This window comes from Macaca fascicularis, chromosome 16 (assembly GCF_037993035.2).
Source record: "Macaca fascicularis isolate 582-1 chromosome 16, T2T-MFA8v1.1".
Classification (NCBI taxonomy): domain Eukaryota; kingdom Metazoa; phylum Chordata; class Mammalia; order Primates; family Cercopithecidae; genus Macaca; species Macaca fascicularis.
The window spans coordinates 44,051,325-44,069,316 of NC_088390.1; the positions used below are offsets into that span (position 1 = coordinate 44,051,325).

The window sequence follows — 17,992 nt, forward strand, 5'->3', positions numbered from 1 at the left end:
ACATTGTTCTAAAAACCTCTCAAACATAGGAAGCATCTTTTAAACACAGATACAACCAAGTTTAATGAGCTGAGTTAGACATTCTTTTTCTCCCTTTCTACATCAGTGGGTTTTCAAACAGCTTTAAAGAATTAACTCAGGGCCAGGCTCAGTAGGTCACATCTGTAATCCTAGCACTTTGGGAGGCAAAGGTGGGAGGGTTGCTTAAGGCCAGGAGTTTGAGACCGGCCTGGACAGCACAGTGAGACTCTGTCTCTACAGGCATGGTGATACATGCCTGTGGTCCCCGCTACTTGGGAGGCTAAGGTGTGAGGATCACTGAGGTGGGAGGATCGCTTGAGCCCAGGAGGCCAAGGCTGCAGTAAGCTGTGATAGCGCCATTGTACTTGAAACTGAGCAACAGAGCGAGACTCTGTCTCAAAAAAAGAAAAAAAAGAAAAAAAAAAAAAAGAAGCAACTTGTAAAGCCAAGGGGGATAGAGAGGGGAGAGCAAGGGCAGATGAGAAGAAAGCACAATAAACATGGCTCAAGCTCCCAGTCCACTTCAGTCAAAGCTGTCTTCATTTGACAAAGTGGTTCTAAGTATCCCAACAGGACATAAGTATTCTTACTATTTTTCAGGGCGCTGGAAAATTCTGGGCCACCTTTGTCCTTGAACAATGGGAAAACATCTGGTTGAGGAAGTTGGTTGGTGGTCAACAGAGCTTTTTGTAGTTTGATCCTTCCTTCCAAGAGCTGGTCCCACAGTGCTGAAAAAGAACAAAACAGAATCCCATTCCTCAATAATAAGATGCTCTGGGGGTGAGATGGCAGGGGCAGGGAAGAACAGGAAACCACACCAGTTTCCAAGCACTGTAGCTTTAGCACTTTAATGCCATGGAAACAAATATTCTCTATTATAAAAAATAAATTCAGTATCCATGAAGCAAGTATTTGCTACAGCAGAGTGGGAACGCTAAAACCCAAGGAGAGGAGAAAACACTCTTCTCTTCAATCTTCCCCAGTTGCAGGAAGTACTAGAGCAGAACCAGCTAAGCAGATCAGTGCAGAAATGGCTGGCTAAGCATACAGAAATAGGGCTTTAGGCCTCTAGGTAAGTGGGGCATGTCACAAACTAATTGAAAGGACACAGGAGAGAGAGAATAGCCAAAAACAAACAAATGAAAAGTAGACCAAATGCAGATACTTTGAAAAACAGGCAATCAGCAAAACCATGTACAAACCTATCTGGTTCTTCACGGCTCTTCCTTTCTCCACTTCCTCAGAAACTTTGACACTGGAGAAGGTCATCACCACACCATTATCCTCACTGTTTCTATCTCCAACCCTGTCTTCCTCACTCTCGCCTTGGAAGTCTTCTTCGTCATCCCCTTCTTCCATGCCACTCTCTTCGTCTTCCTCCTCCTCACTGCTCCCAAGGTCATCCATTCCCTCGGTAAACTTCTCAAAGTCACTGATGCTCTGGACACTGAAGCCCGGTGTTTTTGCAGAGTGGCTTCTGCTCTTCTTGCTCTTGTTCTCCCTATGATCACCACACTCCTGTTCCTCAGCAGCACCCAGGTCATCCTCATCAGATTCCTCCAGATCCAGTCCCTCTGAATCTTCATCTCCAGACTCTTCCTCGTCAGGTATTTCCTCGTCTAAACAAGAAGAGAGGGAAGAAAGAGAAAAATGGGCATTACCTGGAGAAAATACCAAGCCATAGAATTCATTTCAACTAAAGCACTGTGGCATCGGGGGGAAAATATCTTACTGTACTCAATTCAACAATATATTTATTACATATCTACAATCTCTAAAATGGCTAAGGGAGAAGCAAAGATGAATAGAACATGGGTCCTACCCTAACAAAAGGAGCTAGTGGGACAGACTCACAAAATTACAACTCAAGGAAGAATCAGAAGTGCTTTGACAAAATTTCAATAACCCAGAGAGTGAGAAATTTTAACTGTGGGGCAAGTGAATTTAAGTTAAGCTCTAAGGAAGAGCTAGCATTTGGTCTGGCCCTTGAAGAACATTAAGATTTCAACTGGTGTTAGAGAATTACCAGTTTTCCCAAACCTGATCTGAAAAAATGTACAATCTATCACACCCGTGTGCCCTATTTACTAAATACTTACTAAGCACTCACTATGAGCCAGGGGCTAAGGAAAGACAAAGAGAATTTAATACCTGCAGGGAGGAGTTCATGGTCCGGTGGGAGGGGTAGATATGCACGCCAATAATTATATTACAACGTCATTAGTACACAGTGTATGGAGATACAACCACCTAACTCTCCTGGAAAGGTGGGGGATGGTTTCATGTGGAGAAGGAGACATTATAATTTTACTTATGAAGCATAAGGGAATGAAGAGAGAAGAAAAACAGGAAACCGCACTGGAGTGCAGGATGCACAAAGAAGTGATGGGAGATGAGACTAGAAAGTTGCTCAGGGACCACATCAGGAAGGGTCTTGTCTTTCATGAGGACTCTGAACTTGATCCTATAGTAGATAGAGTGCTAGTTAAGGCTCCTGGTTTTACTTATGCTTAGAGTATCATGTGATACTTAGAGGTTTTTACAGTTTATCCAATCTGTTCCACGGTAGAACATAAAAGCCCCATGTGTTTCAAGTATGATTCTAAGATAGACCAATTTCCCAAAACTTTCTTTAATAAAATAAAGATTTTAGGAAAGTGTGATGGGTCTTCAGCGCTTCTTTAAAGAGGTATACATAAACTTAAGACACAAAGCTGCCAAAAATATAAATACAGAAACTAAGTGCCAAAACAGTAAACAGAAATTATTTAAATTCTTTGAATGTACGCCATTTCTCAGATTAAGAAACATTCATACAGTTTACTACAGTGTACATCTTGGAATCAGACGGCCTTCATTTGAATCCTGTTTCTTCCGCTTACTAACTATATGACCTTAAGCAAAGTTACGTAACCAACTTTCCCCTCAATTTCCTTATCTGTAAAATAGGGCTAAGTAGTAATAACTTTCTGGGCGATTGGGAGGATTATATTAGGTGATACATGTAGTGATAATGGTGATAATTTTTTATAAAAATCTGTCTCATTCCAGGTGATGCTATAACATTTCTTTTTTGAGGACTTACTGAGTCCCAGGCTCTTAGAACTTAAATTATAGAGCTAAACTCAGTGCCTGACGCATGGTGAGAACTCAATAAATATTATCATATTTGTCTCATGATTGGTCCCTTTATCAGTCTCTAGGCAAATATGAAATGAGCTTATCAGGAGCTCCCAGAACTACATCAAGGACTGAATCATAGCTATCATAACCTAAATGATAGTTCCTTTTATATTATCTGTGGATTCTCAACATGATGCCCCTGACCTTTCTAACGGAAAACAAATGACATTCTCTCAATAATCACCATATCTAGCCCCTTCTTCCACTCTAAGAAACTTAGACAGTTCTATAAAACTATAAGCGCATGGACTCCTAACTCTTTTGCAGGGAAGAGAAGGATTATGTGACTTTTTAGAATGACAAAAAATGAGTTTCACAAATAACTAATATTACACAGTGCTTCAATGCAAGACCTGAAAAACCAAAAGACAGGGGTCGCAATTCAAGGGTAACATGCTCATCAGACACAATGATTTTTCAGCTCATAACCCTCTCCAATAGCCAATATGCACTGCCTTCTCTGTCACTCCATTGTAGGGTGGGCCATTAGTCTGAACATAAGGAGTATAGCAACTGAATCACTCTGGGCTTTAGATTCCTTATGAAGTGAAATGAAGTAACCTCTAAGACCCTTTCTAATACCAAATCAATGGTCTCTCCTAAGATAACAGGTATGGGTGCCTGACCAACACGGACAAACCCTGTCTCTACTGAAAATACAAAATTAGCCGGGCGTGGTGGTGCATGCCTGTAAACCCAGCTACTTGGGAGGCTGAGGCAGGGGACTCGCTTGAACCCCTGAGGTGGAGGTTGCAGTGGGCCGAGATTGCGCCATCGCACTGGCAACAAGAGTGAAACTCTGTCTCAAAAAAAAAAAAAAAGAAAGGATAACCGGTAGGGGTATGCAGACTAGTCTTGCAGAGATCATGGAGGGTGGCGGGAGGATTTTAACCCTAAAAAAATTAGGAAAGAAAGAGTTCCATGCAAAAACGTCTACTCACCAGACGATCCTGGCAGAGTCTGCTCCCAATGGTCTTCATTCCATGCTTTTCTAGAGGTGGTTCTGCCGCAATACCTTTTGTCTGTGTCCAAGAGGGAGGCTGATGCCAGTTTTCTAATGCTACCCACTGCTAGGAAATCACCTTCCCCATCTTCCCCTTCATCAAACCTGTCAATCACTCTGGCAGCAGTGGCTGTTGGGGGAAGGGGAAAAGGAAACAGAATCTCCAAGTTAGCAGAAATTTTAATGGGAACCCAGGTCGACCCATTCATCTCACACTTGAACGTCCTCTACAAAATCCCCACCAACTTCCAGGAATAGAAAATTCATTCTCTCCCAAAGTAGAACATTGTCTTATTGCTGTTTCTAAATGGAGAGATGACTCCCGGCATCTACTAGTGGGATCTATCTCTATGACTTGGATCCTATCAAACTAGTTGAATTCCTCTTCAATGCGTGACAGTCGCTCTAATATCTTAAATCAGCCATCACATTCTCCCCTCACTTTGTCCCATTCTTTGGGGAGTTTTCTTTGCTTATTCTGGCTAAACAGCCCCGGGTTCCTTCAACTGATCTTCCTAAGACATGGCTCAGCACTCGCATTTATCCCTCCTTATTCTCCCTTTCTCACACTTCTGACTCAAGTCTAAAGCAGGATTACTCCCAGCTAGACTCTGAACATCAGCTTACAGAACAGCAGTCTCAGTCGTCAGCCACTGAACAAGTGTCTTGAGACTTCAAGAGGCTTAAACAGCACCAGAAAATCCTTCCATCAGTCTCCAACTTAGTTTTTAAGAGCAACCAGAGTTAAAAACACGCGACTTTCTTCTCCCCCTTTCTAACGCAATACCAGAAAGGGCATCCTCAAAGCTAACTTCCAACTTGCTAGCAGACTCTCTGGCTCCCTCCAACAGCCCTGGAGCAAGTAAACCCGAAGACCAGCTCCTCTCTGCCTGAGCCCTCGATCTGTTCCGCCCATCCGGCCGAGCACTAAGTTTCGAGTGCGTGTGAAAAGAAGCCGAAGCCCTCCTCCCGAGCCCGGGACTACCCTTGCGGGAGGCGACATTCCTCTGCGCCACGCGAAAGAACGCAGGCCCGGCGGCCTCGCGCACGCCCCTCCCACGCCGCCCCCGGACCCCACAGGGCCTGGCCCACCGCTCCGCACGTGGCCTGCCCCAGTCTGGCCTCACCCTCCTCGGGGTCCGCCTCAGGGTCCGCCTCGCTCGGTCGCGGGTTCAACAACTGTTCCAGTTGCAGCGCCAGGGGCTGCAGCCCCGCCATCGTCACCAGCTCTCGGTCCACTCCGCTTCGCGCCCTTAAATGTGCGGCCCAAACCCCGGCCCCGACGCTCCCTCCCGGTCGGGTCCTCTCGCACAGATCCGATTCCCCGACACCACCAGAGTCCGCGCGGAGGCCACCCCACAGCTCGGGACCGGCAACTTCCGGGAGGCGCGCGGGAGGGGGCGGGGCCTGCGCGTCACTGCGGGCGTTGCTAGGATGAAGGCGGAAGCGCGCGGAAGGTTGAAGGGATTGGAGCTGTGCGGGCGCGTGTGCGCGTGCGCGTGCGCGTGCGCGGGACTGGGCGGTGCGGAAGCACGCCAGGGCACGTAACCGCTTCTGTAGCTGAGACGGGATTGTGATGCGCGCGGCCAGTGTACCCTTGTACAAAATATGCCTCGAGATTTGTGCGAGATTCGCTTAGGAATAAAGCGTAGCTTAGCCGTGCCCACGGTGGCTGATTTGGAAAGAAGGAGGGAGTAAAGCTTAAGCTGCTCAAACCGCAGGTGCGCACTCGGGCGCGCAGAGACTGGGAACCAAAACAGGTTTGGCATTTCGCAATTTAGAGTAGTCTGAGGCCGGACGCACGCCTCCAGCCCTTCAGCGGCCAGGATTTGGGAATCCTATGTCGGGGATGTGCACCTGTAAGTGTGTGGCGGACTGCTGGCGTCTATTAATGGAAATACTTAGGAATCGCTGTGGTTAAAGATAGTTTCTGTAGCGTCTCCAAGTATCCTTGCCTGAACAAGGAAAAGGGGGTGGGGTGTGGATTACTCCACTGCATACCCCTCGGTATTGATTATCTTTGCTGTTCAGAGATGAGGGCATGCTCAGACACCTTAAGCAGGTGCAGAAATGCAGAAAAATACAGGTCTACCATTAGAGGGGCAGACTCAAAATATAAAGACTTAATAGTATAAATGTAATTGCACCCGGCACACGGAAAGACACAATCGCTTTACATCCTCTTTCTTTCAAGCATTCCCTGACTGCCCACTATGTGGCAGGCACTGCTAGATAAGATACAAGATAAGTTGGATTCTCTCCCCACGGTGATCAGCCTAGCAGGGTAGACAAACATGTAAACAGAAACTGCAATAAGGGATGATAAGTGTTACTACAAAGTGGTCTATTCTTATGGTATCTGTTGGAGGTTGCTTGTAGAGACCTAGACCCCTCTAAACAGAATCTGCCTCAAAAGGATCCAGAAAAGAGATGTTAGTGGTGCACTGTGGCAGTGCCCCTTGGGTACAGCCCAGGCCAGTTGGATCCCACAGCTGAACAACTGGGGAACCCCCAGCTCTCCACCGTCTCCCATGGAAACCAAGGGAAGAGAGGATCTCTGACTTTCACAATCATCATATGTCCTCAGGGTTAAGAGCAGTAAGAGGACACCACTTTAGTGGAGCCTGTTCCATGTCCCTGTAAAGTGGCTCTTGAAGAATGAAGACAACCAGGGCTGCAGAGGAGAAGGAGAACCTATCTGAGGGTAAACCCCCTCAGACATGGAAAGAAAAGAATGCCAGGCTAGGCAGGGGACTCAGGAGAAGAAAACTGCTTTTTACCATCCATAAGAGAACTTAGCCTAGGAGAACAGTTTTTTGTTTTCTTCTGTACTTGCAGTCTTGTGCCTGCGTCTGGGCCTCCCAAGCAAAAGTGTGTTCCTTGGTCCTTGGCAAGGTGCCATGGGGCTTTAAAGGACAAAAATGTTTCTCCCACCCCACGTTTAAGAAACTACCTCCTGCAATCCTATTCCCTTGCTATGTTGGGTACTTATAATGCTTAGAAACCTGGCCTTCAAGGTAAAGAGAAGGAAGAAAAGAGAAAGGGAGGTGAGTCAGTGCAGAGACCACCTCTAGGCTGTCATGCAAACAGGACACTGCTGGCCAGTTTGGGGACTGTGCTGGGCACACACTCGGCAGAAAATGCCATAGACCTGTTTACTTACTCTCCCTTCTCTGTCCTGGTCCCTACTGACTTGGGAAGCCATTTTAGCAAGGAATCAAGACCGCTCTACTGTCACACACATCCCAGGGCCCCCCAAAATGCTTGCCTGACCTTATAGTGAAGGTAGAAAGAGGACTCCAAGAATGGAGGGAAGAAGGAATAATTCTAGGAATTAAGATGCAACTGAGAGCAGCTGAGGCAAGGGTTGGGGGAGCAAATTCTCAAATACTCCCTCTGGGGGCCTCTCCCTACCCACATTCCAGTGTCTTGAGTTGGTGGGGGAAGGGCTTCTTGATGGGGTAGGGATGGAGATGGAGAGTGGACTGTGGCAAGGAGATTCAACCTTTGACTGCTATAGAGATGAGAGCAGATGAGAGGAACAGGGAGAGGAGAATAAGGGTGAGCAGTTCCCCAACAGAACAGCCTTCTCTGGAGAAGGCAGAGGGACACCCAGTCCACAGTCTCTCTGCCTGCCCTCCAAGGGCTGCAAAGTGGCGGGCGATTAGGCACAGCAGAAGATGGGCAAGGGATGACACCTTCCAATTGTCCCAAACGTCTGCTCACTTGAGGAGTTTCAAGAGTTTAGGAAAACCAAGTTCCCCCTTGCCTCTCCTCAGATGCTGTCCACCCTCAAGTCCCAGCCCTGGCAATGCCTGTCCTGGCTCTCCACGGGTAATGCTTCCCCAAGTGCCTCACCCGGAGCAGCTCCCCAGCGGCAGCCAGCCCAGAGAAGTTGGGTGGGTGAGCTTCAGCTCCCTCGCCAGAGCAGATGGTGGCCCCCTGCTGCTGGAACCCTGAAGGCAGGTGGCGAGAGACACAGAGGTGGTGGCTTTAAGATGGCCGCGGGGAGAAACCAGGCTGCCCTCCCAGGCGAGAGGGGACCGCGGTGGCGCTTCCCTCCTGCCGCGCCTCCCGCGGGAGCTCCGCCTAGGGATGGTGCTGCGCGTCCCCGCACCTCGGGGCCAGAGGTGGGCAGCACAGCACTGATGGGAAGGAGAACAGGCCCTGACATTTCCAGGCCTCCTCCTCGGGGCCTTCGGTTCCAAATTTGACTGCTGAGCGTTGCCACCTGTTCGGGTTTTCGCCAGGATTCTGAATCCCGCGCTGAGGGGAGAGACTGCGCCACTGCCACGGAGTTAAGAAGAATCGAATCCACATCGTGTGCCCAACTCGAAAACGCTTCTTATCAAATACCCCGATTCCACAATAAAGCTGCTAAATAATTCAGCAGCCTTGATAGGAAAAAGCAGCTTCCCAATGAGCGCAGTTCATTTCAATGAATGTCTTTAAAGGGGGCTAGAGAGTAGAGGCTAATAATGAAAGTTAGCTATGATATAATGTATATAAATGCTAAAAAGGTAAAAACAAGCCGATCCAGTGATTGCATATAAAGCAAATAAAGAAGTGTGCTGCATGCAGAGGCTGGGAATTTCAAAAGTCTCCTTTGTATTTCATACATTTTTATTTCTGAAAGAACACTACCAGATTCCTCCCGGATAGCCTCTTCCCCCATTAGATAAGCCATCATATGGATGCAGTGAAATATTGCTTATTTTAAAGCCTTCTCTGCAGGAAAAATAAACCTGGCTGTGTCTTAACAAAATTTGAAAACAGCACTGGAAATTATATACCATTTAATGTCAAACCTTTGACATTTTAAATAAGGAAATAAATAATCCAGAGTGAAATCTCGGTGATATGGAAAAGAAATCCTGGAACTCTAATAGCATCTGATACTGAAACACAAACATCCACAAGAGTATTTCATAGTAGATAAAATACTCAAATTTCTTCCAAGTCTAATGAAGGACTGGAAAGAATTGAGCTACTTTTAGAAGCTTTTGGTAACTCCCAGTTGAAATTTGATTTCTATATTAGTAATTTTTGTTCATCTTTCAGAGAAGCTAATATGTATCTTGTGCCAGGCAAAATAGTTTTCCTTCTGGGGAACTTCAAAGGTAACAAATACTACAAAACAACAATTTCATATCAGTTCTGTGAAAGGGATTAAAATATTTCATTTCTAGCTGTACTATACCTTCATTTTATATTATCTTTCAAACGACCAAATTAGAAAGCCTTTACATTATCTTTCAAACCACCAAATTAGAAAGCCAGATTATCTATGGGAAATGAATTGAAACTGAAAAGGACCATCTCTAACTATGTATTTACAAGTATCTGATCTTCACAAGCCCAGTTTTGCATGTGCAGGGAGAGTGAAAGAGGGAATGCCTTGGATCTCATGCCTAATCACAGACCTGGACCACTCATTTTTTAGCCATGGATTTGATTTCTATTTCAAGTTCTATATTAACTTATCAGCAAACATCTCTTCAACGATATCAGTTAAATCCACAGGATGCAAATCTGTAGCTAATAACAGCAGGAAGCCACAGAGAAAAGCTTGGCTGGCATTAGCAAAAGGTTTCAGCCACAGCCAAGGCAAAGACAGATATATTACCCCAATCCTGCCTCTCTTTTCCACCTGGCTTCTGAGGACCCATTCAGCTCCCCATCAGGGCTCCCCTTTGAACACATCAAATAACACGCCAATTATCTAAACATCAGGTTTTCTATTTTTATTAAAAACTCACAAATTTATTCAACATGTTTTCTTTCATACAGTGAATGGTCTAATATGCACTGGAGGTCACACAAGCTTAGGTTTATTAGAACAATAAAAGACATATGAGAAATTTAATATATAAAGAAAAAGTAGCAGCTGTTGACTGCATATTTGACCATAAAATTTAAATATTTTGGACTTTTATTTTAAAGACACAAAAATAAAACCTGTGTGGGTCTATATAAGTCATATTAACAATTCCATGAATGTTCAACAGGACAAAAATTAGCAAAGATGTTTTTTTTTTTTTTTAACCTTGTAACACTTTTTTTTTTTTTTTTTTAACACTTTCTCAGGTTGCTGGTGCCAGGCACCTTTACAGTATTTGTGCTATAATTATTCTATTTGGCAACTGTCTGAATAGCATGTTTTCTCTTTGCCTCATGTAAACAACACCTTTTTACATACTAGCACAGTGAGCCAAAAGCCCTGCAAATCTGTCAGAACATCTACAGGAAAAGAAAAGGAACAATTTTGGTTGATTGCTCAAAACATTTTGTTTTCGAACAAGAGGTTTGAAAACAGGATATATTAGTAAAACACTGAACTCCTGAATTTAACATTATACGTAAACAGTTGACTGTTTTTAGTTCAATAGTCTTTTTTTTTTTTTTTTAACTTTTTTGTGTGTGAAGGTAGAATACTTTTCTTGTACAGCTGATGTTCAAGTCATTTTACTGAGCGGTCTGGCTGGAGACCATCCTACCGAGTGTGTCCGTGTATGTGTTTATGTGTGTGTGTGTAGTTTTGTGAAGGTAGAAGAGTTGATACGGAGGGCTTTACATTTAGAATTTTGCAATTTTGGCAAAAACAAAAACCAAAAATCCAGATAGACAAAAAATATATATATAGTCCCACCTGATGCGTGGCAGGTCGGCGTTTCTGAAGCTATAAGAGTTTGTTGTCGTTGTTGTTGAACTCTGAGACAACACTAATAAGGGATATCCCAGAGCTAGAACCCTCTTGGCTGACCCGGGAGCGCCCCCGGGCCGCTTCACCTCCCTCATGGTTGTGCTCACGGCCTCCCTCCCCAGGGCTCCTGGCATCGCCAATGGCTGTGCGCACCCGCGGCTGCCCTGGACGTCTTTTCGCCGCCCGCCTGCCAGGCGCACACGCCCGCGGGGTCTGTCCACGGATCTAGGTCCAGGTGGGAGTTGGGGAGAGGTCTGCATTTCCCTTGGGGAGCTCCAGTTCTGCACGTCGAGAGCCAGTGCGCGGATCCCAATCCCACCTCGAGGCCGATTTGGATGCTATTTCGTGTCCCCCTTTTCCATCCGGAAGGAGAATGGTTGTCGAGGCTGGAGGAAGGGGGTGGGGACTTGCTTTTTATGTTTTTTTCTTTTTTCTGTTTTTCTTAAATAAAGGTTCATTTCTGTACAACCACGAACTCCGCAGACCGTGCAAGACCCCGCTACCACACGGCCGCCTCGTTCATTTCGGGGGGGTGGGACAGGTGATTCCCGTAGCTTGCCCCACCGTTGACCGACAGCGACGAGAAGGGCGGGCTAGGCCCAAAGACCTCGGCCGACATGGAGTGCAGAGGCCCGGGCAGGCTGGGCTCGGGGCTGGGCGAGTCGCCGGGTGGGTGCGCCAGGATGTCGGTGAACCGCTGCGCCTCGCTCGACGGGTGGTGGCCCGGCAGAGGGTGCTCCAGGCCACCCAGGGGCGTCCCGGACGGCCCAGACGACGGCACGAAGGGTAGGTCCACTGGCGTCTGGGCCTGCGAGGACGGGGGGCCTTGCGGGAAGAAGTCGTAGTTGCCCCCGGGCCCGTAGTACTCGCTCTGGTAATCTGCGGAGCGGCGGAGAGGGAGCAGGACGTCAGGGCCCGGCCGGGGGCCGGCGGGACCGAAAGGGAGGGAAGGCGCGCCCTCGGCGGGCTGAGGAAGACCACGCGGGGAACTCGCCGATCGCGGGGAGCCCTTGCGGGCCTGGGTGCAGGGAAGAGGCTGGGCGCAAACCCGGGAGCTGCCCCTTACCACCCAACCCCGTCATTCAGGGCCGGGAATTGGGCCCTCGGTCTCGCCGCCTCCCCTTGATTTATTCCCAGCCTTCGCTCTACTCGCCCCGACTCTCCAGTGGCTTACAGAGAAGGAGGCGTGCCCCTCGCGCTGCCACCCGCTTCTAACGAAGCCCGCCCCGACCTGGCCGCGCCCCGCCGCTCGACGCGCACCCACCTCCGTAGAAGGAGAAGGGGCCGTTGGGGATGAGCTCGCCGGGCTCCAGGCGGTCCACCAGCGGCCGCATCCGGCGCGGACTGCGGAAAAAGGCGTGGCGCCGGGCGCCCAGCGCGCTCAGCTGCTTCATCCTCCGCTCTTTGGAGCGCCGGTTCTGGAACCAGACCTGCAGCACATGGCGGCGGGGTGAGCCCTCCGAGACTCCACTCCCGACCCCGGGGTTCTCCAGGCCTAGCCAACACCCCTCCACCGCCTGGCTGGCCGACTCCGCGCGCGAGTGTGTGTGTGTGTGTGTGTGTGTGTGTGTGTGTGTGTGTGTGTAGGGTAGTGGTGACGGGGCGATCTCCAACTAGGACCACTCAGGGTGGACCCTGAGCCAATCAATGGTGAGCAGGAATCCCACAGAAGGACCTGGACAGGCCGCCCTGTCTGGAGGGAGGCAGTTGTGGTATAGCTGGGGTTTTTCTAACAGTCACACTATCACAGTTACAGTTTCTCTGGGGCTGTACACACATAGAGACTACGCCTCTCCAAAATAATGTCAGACACACACCGGACTTCCATTTCACGGTCTCTTGCAGCAACCCTCCTCCAGCCATGACAGAGACACAGAAACAGCCTGTAATACCAAAACCCACAATCTCCTTTTCACACCCATGCACAATCTCACAGTGCCAAACATACTTATCCACAGCCTCTTGCCAATGGTGACACAGACGCACAACTTCTCATTCATGCACACAGGTTCTCACAGTCTCCTGCAGGCCTCAGGGCCTTCCGTGTTGCACACATGTGCACACGCACGGCCAGCCTCCCAGGCAGGTACATCCACCCACACCCACGCAGGGCATCCAGGCCCGGTTAACCGGACACCTAGCACTGAGCCAGAGATTCCCCTGGCCTGGAGCTTCAGCAGTCTCACCTCCTTTCCTCCCACAGGCCCAGATGCCTCCAGGTGGCCTCCCATCCCCATTTCACTCCAACTGGCTGGAAGCAAAGCTGACTCCTGGCAGAAGCACCTCTCTTTGGAGGGGAAGTCCCTGATCTGGGGCTTGTCTAATTGGAGCAACGATCACAAAGTTGGAGTTGCAGACTTAGAAGGAGTTGACTTTGTGCAGAAGGTAGAGGCACTGATTGACTCTGGGGGACACTGAGACTTCTCTGAGAACCCGAGATGGGGGTGGGGTATGTGCAGAAAGAGGGCTCCCCACTCTCTCCAGAGTGTTCAACAGTTCCCCTCCTCCAGTCTCTGGCTGAGCTCCCGCCCCTCCCCCTCCACTGCCACGATCACCTCTGTCGGGCCGGGAAGAGGGCTTTCTAGATGCTCTAAGGTATCAGGTATTTCATAGGTCCTGCAGGCTCGGGATGTGTCTAGGCACCCCACCTTCAGACTCCATCTCTCACTTCTCTCTGGATTCTGGGGTCTCCCGGGCTCGGCCTGGGTGCCCAAAGTGGCAATATGGGCCTCTGTGGGATGGAGAGGCGCGCCGGGGCCTGACCTGAATGACGCGCATGTTGAGGCCGGTCTCCTGCGCCAGCTGCTCGCGGATGTGGCGGGTGGGCTTGGGTGTAGCAGCGAAGGCGGCCTTCAGCGTCTCCAGCTGCTTGGCTTTGATGGTGGTGCGCGGTCCCCGCCGCTTGGCGCCCAGGTTCTGGTCGTCATTTTCGTTGCTACCCCCTTCCTTGTCTGACACGTTGGCGCTCTCCGAGTCCTTGGCGTCGTCCTGCGACGGGTCTTGGGAATCCGGAGACAAACTGGGGTCACTGCCCGTGGTGGCTGAGAAGAGGGAAGGGACAGATGAGCCGGGGCCTTGGCGAGCCTTTCTCCCCCAGGACCCGCTTGCACCTAGCCAGCCGGGAATTGGGGCCTCACCCGAGTGAAGGCTGTTCTCTTTGGCAACACTGCTGTTACTTAGGTAATCCTCTTTGCAGACGAACTTATTCTCGTCGATGATGTAGAGCTCCTCGCCAGTGGAGAGCTGCTTGTTACACATCATGCAGGTGAAGCAGTTCAGGTGAAACACTTTGCTCCGCGCTCTCCGCACCAGGTCGCTAGGGGAGATGCCCTGCGCGCAGCCTGCGCATTTGGTACCGAAACACCTGCGGGGGTGGGGCGGGGGCGGGGGCGGGGATGGGTCAGCCAGGGGCAGCGGGGAGACAGGCGGGGAGAAAGATGACAGCGAGAGAGGGGGAAGATGTAAAAAGTGGAAGAAGTAGGAGAGGAGAAATGGAGCGGAGAAATAAGGGAAGAGAGAGATAAAGAGAGGCAGAATTCCGGTTAAGCAGGTGAGGAGGCAGCAGGAGAGACAGCACGGCACCAGGGAAGAGTCAGGGAAGAGATACACGCGGTTAGAGCCAGGGGCCCAAGCTGCCCCCCAAGCCCCAGCCTCACTCCCAGCGTTATCCCAGAGGAAAGATGCATCGTCTAAAGAAGGTGGCCTGTGGGGGGGTGGGGGAGAACAGGGGACACTTATTTTCCTATTAGATTCAGAAAGGTCGAATTATAGTTAGAGCTTTATATAAACGTGCGCGGAGCGCTGCTTTTCTCTCCTTCACCGCAAAAGGACCCGCACACAGGCGTGGGGTTGGCGAGGTCTAGTCCCGCTGTTGGTAAACAAACATAGCCGCGGAGAGACCCCCGTAGCCACAGCGGGGCCGCCGCCACGCTCTTGCCTGAAGCGGGGCAGGTTGGCAAAAGCGGGAGCCGCGGGAGCTGGCTCTGGGCGCCCTGCCGCGGGTTGTGGAGGCCAGGCCTCAGGGACCCACTGGCAGCGGGTACGAGTACGGTTTGCCACCCTCCCGCTATGATCCAGTCATTGCAGAGGAAAACCGAGCAGCCCGCGGAGGGTCAGAGGCTCAGCCCGCGCGTTCTCCCGAAATACCAGCGAGCACGGAGCTTTGCTTCATGATTCCACGCAACCCAACCTCAGCCTGGAGCGGCATTGGGGACAGCGCGTCTTGGCCCTCTGAGTGGCTTTGAATTCCTCTTCCTCCCTGCTCCCTGGTTTGAACTATGACCACAAACTTAGAAAACCAGAGACTCGGCTGACGCCGAGTAAATTGCGAGATTTCACATCCGTAGGGTAGAATTACAATTCGCATTTGCGCCCGTTCTTCTCTGTTGACTTGTGTGTTTGTGCGGATGGAGTGGCAAAATTGTGAGTGTAAGATAATATAATTAAAATGTTAAACGGATAAGGGGAGTAGGGAGAAGTCTCCCCACCAGCAAGCTGGGGGTCTCGGCTTTCCCCCAGGTTTCAGCAAGGAGGTTGCTGGCTGTGGCTGGCAGTTTCCTAGAAGGACTGCTGAGCGGAGCCTGTGGGAGTCGGAGTCGCCTGGGGCTGAAGCCGAACCACCAGACAACTTCGGCAGCCAGGAGAGCAGGGAAAAACTCCGGGCACTTCGCAGGCTACAGTGAGGCAGTTTGGCCAGGTCTGCACTCGGAGGCCTGTCCGGGTTTGGGGAAGACCCTCGGGGGTGCAGGATCGGCCTTAAGGCCAAGTTCTTGGCCCAGACACTCTACGCAAAAGGCTCGGAGCTTCCCGCCAAGACCGCTCAGGGTCGGAAAAGGTAGTGACTGGGAGGGAGCCTGGACTCAGCCTGGAAGGCAAACAACCCCGAAGGCCTGGAGAATGCAGTTGCTGCAGAGCTTGGCTCCGGGAAAGACAGCAGTCCGGACTACAACGCCCGAGGCTGCCCTGTCTCTTCCAAGCTTGAAGGGGCTTCTGGGCAGAGTCAGGCTCAGACCCTTTCTTCCCAGGCACGTGCAGCCAAACCCAGACCCATAGTTTCCAGGATGCAAGCAGGGCCGCGTCCCGAGCTCCCAGCGCGCCAGCTGGCGGAGAGGCTGGCGCCCGCGGGACTTGGCTGCCCTCTCTAGAAGCAGTTCCTAACTGAGCTGCGAGGCCACGCTAACCTCTGATCCGAAGCTGGCCGGGAAGGGCCCGCGGGGAGGCAGCAGCAGAGGCGTGGGAGGAAAGTACTCACCGGAAGAAGTCGTTCTTGCAATAGAGTTTGCCTTCCCTGGAGAAGCACTTCTCGGTCAGGTTGCATTTACATTCACAACACTGGACGCACTTGACGTGCCAGGCCCTGTCCAGCACGTTCAAGAGAAAGCGGTCCAGGATGGGCCTTTTGCAGCCGGCACAGTGAACCATGGTCTTTGGTTTGGTCTGATGAGGCCCAGAGAGAGCGGGACAAAGTAGAGCCCAGGGCTCCTGAAGACAACCGGCACGAACTCCCCAGTCTCTCCAAAAAGAGGACACACACTCGGCCGTGCAAGCCAAACCCGCACCAGGAAATCAAAGTAGGGTGGAGAAAACGAGGCTGATCGGGGCCTGGGGGCGCTTCAGTGAAGTGTGCAGCGGGGGAGTCCCGGGGCCCCGGGCTATAGCTGCCCCTCCTCAGCTCCAGGGGCGAGGAAAAGAAGTCTCAGGCGGGCGAGAATGCGACCCTTCTGCCCAGAGCCCGCGGAGGAGTGAAGGTCGGCGAGAACGGCGGCGGGAACGGAAATAAATAAATAAAAACGGAGACGAAGAAGACGACGACGACTAGGCGAGCTCGGGTTGCGAGGAAAGCGCTGCTGAGTTCTCCCGGGCTTGAGGTAGAGCTGTCAGAAGTCAAAGTGCATCTGCTTTTGTCGGGGTATGAGGGCGAGTGTGTGCGTGCCAGGCTGCCCACCACTGGGATTTCCCCCCTCTTTTTAAAAAAAAGGAAAGGAAAGAACAAAAGGAGCAGAGAAGCTTTGGATCCTAAACTGCCGGCAACGCGCCGCGGGTCCGGACGCGCCGAGCGCCCGCGCTGGGCCTGGGGGAGGGGGCGAGGGCCGAACGAGGGGGGAGGGAGACAGGGGAGGGTAGGAGGAAGATCTTGGTGTTGATTGCTCTTGTTGCTTAGGTTTCCCCGCTTTTGGAGAAGTGTTTGTGTCAATCGAAAAGAGAGGGACAACTCCGGGCGGAGGCAGCCAGGCGCACTCGCTCCTTCCCTACCGCCCCAGCCCAGTCACCTCGGCCCTTGGCCTGCCTGGCGGCCTCCGTGTCCTCAGGGCGACCCTCCCTGCGCCCGGGCTCCTTCGGGAGGCACTACGGGCTGGCTTCTCACCGCGCCTGGCCGTGCATCGTGGCTCCAGTCACAACTCGCGGCCGCCTGGGCGTACAGCCCCGCATCGCTCGGCCCACGCTCTGGCTGCCTCCGTCTAAACCCACAGTCGCTCGACTTTCTCTCCTTTTCCTTTTCCCCTTCTTTTTTTCGTTGTGGTGGCAAATCTGGGTTTCCTTTCTAGCCTCCTTCCTTTTTTTTTTTGTTTTTTGTTTTTTGTTTTTCTTTTGCAGCGGGAGGAGTCGGGGAGGAGGGGGACAGCTTGAAGAGCTTTAAAAAAAAAAAAAAATGTCCTGGCGCAGCGGCTACAGTAGGCCGGCGGCTGGAACGGCTCGCGCGGACCGCCGCTGTCGCCGCCCGGGCCGCGGCTCGTTGCTGGCCCTCCCCGGGCGCGTCCCTCAGTCCCTGGTCTCCTGGCCCAGTCGCCGCCCTGGTGCGTCTCTCCCCAGCTCCGGCGGCTCAGTCACTGCTCCTGGCTGTTGGCTGAGCTCTGGAAGCCCCCTCGCCTTAATGCAGAGCCCGCCGACGTCACTGCGGCCTGCGACCAATCAGCGCCTCGCGGTCCCTCTGTAAACCATTCTGCATCCCCCGGCCCGGGAGAGTGCGGGGAGACCGCGTTTAGAGGATCAGTGGCGGCGGCACCCGCGGCCCCGCGCTGCGCGGACGGCGGGCAGCACCGTGCCCGGGCCCCCTCCTGCTCCGGTAAGGCGTGGGTTTCGAT

General features: G+C 51.4%; 3 protein-coding genes and 1 long non-coding RNA gene across 10 annotated transcripts in view; 2 read left to right on the forward strand and 2 right to left on the reverse strand.

Annotated features, from left to right (window-relative positions):
* Nucleotides 1-5,597, reverse strand: part of AATF (apoptosis antagonizing transcription factor) — a 111,994-nt gene extending 106,397 nt beyond the window's left edge. For all 4 annotated transcript variants that reach the window (XR_010582121.1, XM_045375131.1, XM_065532357.2 and 1 more), the window contains exons 1-4: nucleotides 5,335-5,597; nucleotides 4,146-4,337; nucleotides 1,224-1,640; nucleotides 612-749 (exon numbers count right to left, since the gene is read on the reverse strand). Coding sequence is in view for 3 of the 4 variants with exons in the window: in XM_045375131.1 (XP_045231066.1) it covers nucleotides 612-749; nucleotides 1,224-1,640; nucleotides 4,146-4,337; nucleotides 5,335-5,425 (838 nt within the window). In the remaining variant the exon portion in view is untranslated. The remainder of the gene's footprint in view (nucleotides 1-611; nucleotides 750-1,223; nucleotides 1,641-4,145; nucleotides 4,338-5,334) is intronic.
* A 5,724-nt stretch (nucleotides 5,598-11,321) lies between these two features.
* LHX1 (LIM homeobox 1) lies at nucleotides 11,322-17,739 on the reverse strand. 4 transcript variants are annotated; one of them, XM_015438402.4, is made up of 6 exons: nucleotides 17,275-17,739; nucleotides 16,162-16,783; nucleotides 14,048-14,274; nucleotides 13,674-13,951; nucleotides 12,175-12,340; nucleotides 11,322-11,789 (listed from the first exon to the last, which is right to left on the reverse strand). In XM_015438402.4, exons 2-6 carry the CDS (start codon nucleotides 16,329-16,331, stop codon nucleotides 11,410-11,412), a joined length of 1,221 nt encoding a protein of 406 aa, XP_015293888.1. In that variant the 5' UTR covers nucleotides 16,332-16,783; nucleotides 17,275-17,739; the 3' UTR covers nucleotides 11,322-11,409. The 4 variants fall into 4 exon arrangements, with proteins under 4 accessions (XP_015293888.1, XP_015293887.1, XP_073875160.1 ...); XM_015438401.4 differs by having other exon boundaries at nucleotides 17,180-17,739; XM_074019059.1 differs by having other exon boundaries at nucleotides 14,048-14,251; nucleotides 16,162-17,739.
* The window catches only part of LOC123569406 (uncharacterized), a 49,272-nt gene continuing 47,981 nt past the window's right edge, over nucleotides 16,702-17,992 (forward strand). Inside the window, exon 1 of the long non-coding RNA XR_012425550.1 lies at nucleotides 16,702-16,777. This is a non-coding gene — a long non-coding RNA (uncharacterized lncRNA). The remainder of the gene's footprint in view (nucleotides 16,778-17,992) is intronic.
* The window catches only part of LOC102123207 (uncharacterized), a 31,363-nt gene continuing 30,191 nt past the window's right edge, over nucleotides 16,821-17,992 (forward strand). Inside the window, exons 1-2 of the mRNA XM_065532547.1 lie at nucleotides 16,821-16,826; nucleotides 17,586-17,973. Coding sequence (XP_065388619.1) covers nucleotides 16,821-16,826; nucleotides 17,586-17,973 — 394 coding nt within the window. The remainder of the gene's footprint in view (nucleotides 16,827-17,585; nucleotides 17,974-17,992) is intronic.